The following is a 6,000-nucleotide window of genomic DNA, read 5'->3' as shown; positions in this document are numbered from 1 at the left end:
ATTTCTTTCTTTCTTTAGTTACTGCTAACAAAATGCAGGATTCTCACCGAACTATGTGTGGGATGCGTTTCAGTCAGGGGCAGAACCTCAAGAGACACCAGTGGGTTCACACAGGCGAGTACACATACCGCTGTGCTGTCTGTGGGAAGAGCTTCAAGGAGCCTCAAACTCTAGTGGTGCATCAGCAGATCCACACAGGAGAGAATCTTTATCCATGTGCGGATTGTGGGAAGAGAAGCCCTTTTCCTGCACTGTGCAGGAAAGAGAAGCCCTTTTCCTGCACATTGCAAGCAGCTGCATGATGGTGGTTGTTTGCAGGGAGGTGTGTATGGGTACAAAGGGGAAGCAGCTACATCGGTACGCTGCCTTGCGCTGAGAACGTAAACCACCGGCCAGAGTATTGCGTTTTCTTTTGTTACGTGTTGTTTGTTTTTTATTGCAGAGGAGGAGTACAGGAGCCAGCGGCTGCAGCCACAGAGCCAGCCCGCATCACCAGAGCACTACCCTCACCACACGACACCAGCACCACCCTGCGGATTAAAAGCACACTTTCATGCACGGGACTGTTGCAGTGGGGATCATTGTGGAGTGTTGGTTTTGTTTTGGTCAGCAAACCAACCGTGTTCCCCCCGATATCATTGCTGGTAGAGGGGTGGTTCTTTTTGTTTATTTATAAAAAACAGAGATTTTTGGGAAACATAACTGTTTGGACATTGCTTAATTCACTAAACCACTCGCACTTATCACACCCTCCCCACTTCAGAAACCTGCTCATTGTATTGGGGTAGGGGGGTGATTTATACAACTAATAAAAACAATAGTGAATCAACTGCTGAGTTATTTTGTGATGGTTTTATGACCTCATTGTATCACGTTTTACCCTTTTGTCTTTTTCCTCCCATTGTGAATGACAGCTTGGGAACCATTCCATACTCTTTTGCTTGGTCTGTCCCTGATCTCGTATGTAGGGATTAGTCTCATTGCCCTGCAAAGCTTCGGTGTCCTGTTTGTATTGCAGGAATTAGGATTGGAAGTGTGTTCCTGCCAGTCCTCATAACAAGAAGACAGTTCTAAAGGTTTCAGGTATGGGGCCTCTCTGGAGTTTCTCTGGAAGAGGGAACACCTGCTACAATATCCAATCTTATAAAGCTCATCTGTTACGGATTTTGTTAAGAAAAAAAGGACATGTACGACATTTCTGATTAAAGAAACAATCATTTTTATTCATTATTACAAATACAATACATGTTAATCAAAAATAATACCTGATTTAACTCTTGTTAGGTTTGGCAATTTATTTTTTTGATTTACTATACTTTCTGCTTCTACATTCATATTTGTGTAAACGACCCGTTTGTTCAAATCCAGGAAACTCTTGTGATTGTGTTCTTTGTTCATACTGGAACTGTAAAAATAGAAACAGAGACTTGAGCACCTTGCATTATCATCGTTATACAGCAATGAAGGGACGATTCAAGGATCAGTTGTCAGGGTTCATTAAACTTGTTTTTCACAGAATGTGCATTTGTACATGCTGTTGAGGTGCTGAAGGCTTTGTAAGCCAAACACTTAGAAACCACTGGGCTGCATGCCAATATTTATATTCTGCACAGCGCTGAGTTTTAAAAGGAGCTGAAGGCTGCTTGAAATGTTCCAACACGCTGCCCATTCTTAAACCACCTTCACTTGCTAATCTCTTACTGGATATGATTGCATTACATGTCCATTGCAGTGCAAGTTATAACACTGCATCATTCAATAAAGTGATGTCATGTTGTGCAAGTAGTTCTGCAGTGCCCAGTTCAAACACAGCACTCACGTCAATCATGAACAAAGGAAATCCAGGCAGAGCTTCTTTACATACCAAACTTGTACTTGGCTGAGAATCCCTTCCCGACTTCTACGTCGTCGCTGTGGAACTGAACCACTGCAGCGTTTCCACTGGAGGTGAAGGAGGGAATGGGTTCAGAGCCACAATAGGTTTGCTGTACAGGGGATGTAGTCTTGGGTCCATCTCGGAGAATGAGATAGTCATAGGAACAGTCATCAGAATACTCCACATCAAAGGAACTGATGGTAAGTGAGACCTGAAATGAAACACAAAAACGGATCTAGTCCAGATAAACACTGGCAAGCTCCCACATGTTGTTGTTACATTGAAGACAATGAAATGGACATTATAAAAGATACATCATTTAATATCACGATATAGATTTGTTTGCCCTCAGTGTTAATGCAATTGTTTTTCTTCTTCAAATACTTCTACAGACGTTTGTCCAAGCGGATCAGGTGAGTAGTGAACGTACCGAGGCGCCTCGATCATTCATACAGAGATGCTGCTGGTTTGTTCTTGAGTGTTTCTTACCTTGTACCCTTTAGGGGCGTTGATGATCCATGTGCAGTCTGTATTAGTGGGATATTCCAGTGGATAATTGGGAGATGTAAAAGTTCCACTCACAGCAGTCAGTATGCCTCCGCATTGCACTAGAGAATGAGAATGGCAGTGTGTGTGAAATGCTGGAAACCCTTTTTAACTTGGGACAGGAGAAGCAAAAGAACATGTAAATAAAGGGCAGAGCTGGCTGATTGTAACTTCCAGCAGCCCCTCAATGTGTAACAGTTCATGTAAATCAGTAAAGAGCACAGACAGGACTGCTTAAGACAGTTAGAATTGCTTGGGTAAGAATTTGGGTAGTCTGTGACGCAAAACTTCCATTGTTCTCTGTCAGAAGCATGTTGCAGACATCTAGGAAGGGAATCAAACAGCAGATTTGAATTGGATAAGAACCTGCAGCCACACTGAGAAGAAGATGCACGAGGGATCTAACAGGTGGCTGCTGTCCAGTAACATCATAGCAAATTGGGCAGATAAAATCGATGGAACAATCTGTGTAAAAGATCATCTTCAGAAGACATGAGGCACATTGTACTTACTGCAGCCATAAAGCTTATTGATCTTTTGAATATCTCTAGGAGACATTGCTATTCTCTGTCCGATTTCTACCGTTTCATCTGGAATGGGTACAATAGTAGGCTGTCCAGTTGTATTTGAGAAAGCATCCCTGTGTAGATTTAAAGTAACAGTGTTTTAGTCAGATCAATACTGAAAAAGAGAAAAGATCTCATCACATTGTATGGTAGGTAATTGAGACAGGGTGAAGACCTGTACTTTCAGCTGCTGCTTCTTATCTTCCATAATGCATGATGGAGGTGTAGTCGTATGGCATGCCCAAGGTGTTAATGTCCTGCTTGTAAAAGTTAGAAGCTTGCTCTGTAAAGGAAAGGAGATGCTGGTTAAGAAGGTTATGCTGCTACACCAGAATCTGTTTCTGTGTTTTACTTCCAAACACCTATTGTAAAAGCATTAGTGAGAGGTCACCAATTATTCCATTTAAATGATGGTTTTTGAAATCCCATTATGCACCCTGGCTGAACTGCACGCATTTGTTTTCAACATGCCATTAGAGGCATCAGAGAGTGTCGGGGTCTTTCCTTGACCATGATCCCTGCAATAAGGGCTGCCCAGTTAGTGCAAACTCCTCACTTTCTTGAGCTCTTCCTAACAGTTGAATCACACTGTATTTAGATAATGAAAAGCTATTGGGATACAAAGCCCTGGTAATGAAATATTCAAGCCCCGCTTTATTGTATTAGAACAATGTGTTGCTGCTCTCCACCCTCCCCTCAGCTCTCTCTCTCTCCAGTGCTCTTCATTGTGATTGTGTGAGCGCTCCAGGAAAGGACTCCTTGTGGTTTCCTTACCTTCTGGGATGTACTGCCAGTTGATTCTGACATAGCTGTCGCGGTCAGGTCTGCTCTGCTCGTGATAGAAGCCTAGCGAATGGATGAGCTCATGTTGAGCCGTGGCTTTGTAAACACAGCCTCCCTTTGACAGGGACACTTGCTGAGTGCCTTTCAGCTTTCCAAGACTGGACCAGCAGCTATGGGTGAAAAGAGATTCTTGTTTAGAAATCTTGTACTTTTTATCTATAAAAGTCGTTGCATATTTGTGAAGTTTTGAGACACGCTTACTATACACCTTTAACCTTGAAAGGCACTGAAATGGTAAGGTTCGTCAGAGACACAGCAGAGTGGTCATTTACCCATTCTGGGGACTGATATTTATGTAGTCTTTTTCTGTAGTTCGTGGTTTAAATCTAATGCAGGTCTGTACATCGAAGTCTGGGAATGCACTGGAGATTATTGCCTTCTCTTCAGCACCTGTAAAAAAGGATAAGCCAATTGAAACTCATTGATATTTGAATATATCAAAGCTTAACATCTCCCAGACCAGAGGGACCAATACTAACTCCATCAGTTACACTGACAACTTTAAACACAATGCCCTTTAGAAAGGACGGCTAGATTCCTGCGCACAAATAAATACAGAGCACTCTTTTACAAACAGGAAATGTTTCAAAGATAAATGCAAGTCTCTTCGAAGTCAGTATTCTTCGTATTTGTTAAAATGAATCTTAGGTTTCCACTCAGCACATGAAGTAGACATGTGTTTTTCATACTGCAGTTTTATTTGTCCTTGTTTCATTAAATATGGTCTCACTGGTACTATTAAACATATTGAATGTTAATAGAAAGCATTCTTCGAAGTGCTTCGTGTACGTACTGTATTCACTGGAGATCGTATAAGGCACATAAACAAATCCATCAGAGGCCTTCGGCCAAAAGCATGAGTTGTCCGGGCAGTTCATGGCATTCCTGGAGTTTGACATGACAATGTCACCCTCCATCATATGCGCTTTGATTTCTGTTTGAAAATTGAGCAGAGAAACATCTTAAAGGGGAACTCGTTTTAGCCACAATATGCATTTTTATTTACTTCTCTAGGATAAAAGAAACAAAACACATCAATCCATTTGAATGATCATTATGTTAGTGGTAATGAGCAGTTTACAGAAGTAGGTAAGACACTACCAATCTAATCTCAATGTGCTTCTGTTAAGAGCTCATAGATGTATAAATGAAGACACTCATCTCAAGTAGAATATGCCAGCCTTAACTTCCATGCAATAAGCAGACCCAATATTTCAAAAGGCAGTAAAAGTCTCTTCTATATGTTTAGAAGCTTTCTTACCTTTATTGGCTTCTAAGATGATGCTGAAGACATCCTTATCTTCAGGGATCCCTGGGCTACTTCTTTCTGGAATCCAGTGCTGTGTACTAATACTGGAGCAGAGTGGAATAGAGTCCCCCTGTAATACACTGCTGGCACACTGACACACACTCATGCACTACATAGTCAAAGCATTTCCTCCAGCGTGGCATCTGTGTTACAAACAGATACACAAACACACTGGCCGTGCTGAAGAGACTCCAAATTCAGTTGCTTCGTTGTTTGGGTCCATCTTTGTAAAACAGGCGTTTTTCTCCTTTCAAGTAACAGAAGTACATGATACCCCAGAGTAAAGGTTTATGAATCTGGTCCAGTGTATCGTACATCCTGAATTACAAAGATTAACTCATTGCAATGTAAAATTCAACAGATACGCTTTATTTTCCCCCGTATGAGACACATATAAAAACTAAATCTAGGAACTTGCCTTTTCCACTTTGGTCCCCCTGCAACAACATAAGAAAGGGAAGACAAACACAGATGCGTTATTGAAATGTTTAAGAGCCCAGTAAAAATGCATTTGAAATGAGAAGCGCTGCAGCTGTGTGGCTTTGTTACCTTCAGAGGCTTGCCCTGTGAGACACTGAGCAGCAGTGCTAAAGTGGCGAGCACCAGTTTGTGATCCATCTTCATCTGCTGCTGCAATGTTCTGAGAAGCTCAGGAGATTCGTCTTTTTTCTTTGCTTGATGCTATAGCACATCTGAGTGCCCATTCTTAAACCACCTTCACTTGCTAATCTCTTACTGGATATGATTGCATTACATGTCCATTGCAGTGCAAGTTATAACACTGCATCATTCAATAAAGTGATGTCATGTTGTGCAAGTAGTTCTGCAGTGCCCAGTTCAAACACAGCACTCACGTCAAT

The 6,000-nt window shown here is 41.8% G+C and overlaps 1 protein-coding gene across 1 annotated transcript; it reads right to left on the bottom strand.

The window, feature by feature from the left end:
* Positions 1 to 1,864: 1,864 nt before the first annotated feature.
* On the bottom strand, positions 1,865 to 5,758 carry LOC121311911 (high choriolytic enzyme 1-like; the record flags this gene model as incomplete). Its single annotated transcript, XM_041244027.1, has 10 exons — positions 5,690 to 5,758; positions 5,559 to 5,577; positions 5,093 to 5,158; positions 4,625 to 4,765; positions 4,104 to 4,221; positions 3,763 to 3,941; positions 3,193 to 3,271; positions 2,926 to 3,065; positions 2,366 to 2,484; positions 1,865 to 2,087 (listed from the first exon to the last, which is right to left on the bottom strand). Coding segments are annotated over exons 1-10 (1,153 nt in total), but the record flags the coding sequence as incomplete, so codon positions are not given.
* Positions 5,759 to 6,000: the final 242 nt, after the last annotated feature.

This window comes from Polyodon spathula, unplaced genomic scaffold (assembly GCF_017654505.1).
Source record: "Polyodon spathula isolate WHYD16114869_AA unplaced genomic scaffold, ASM1765450v1 scaffolds_3351, whole genome shotgun sequence".
Lineage (NCBI taxonomy): Eukaryota > Metazoa > Chordata > Actinopteri > Acipenseriformes > Polyodontidae > Polyodon > Polyodon spathula.
Note: the sequence above shows the minus strand (reverse complement) of the source record. Positions and strands in the feature narration are given on the sequence as shown.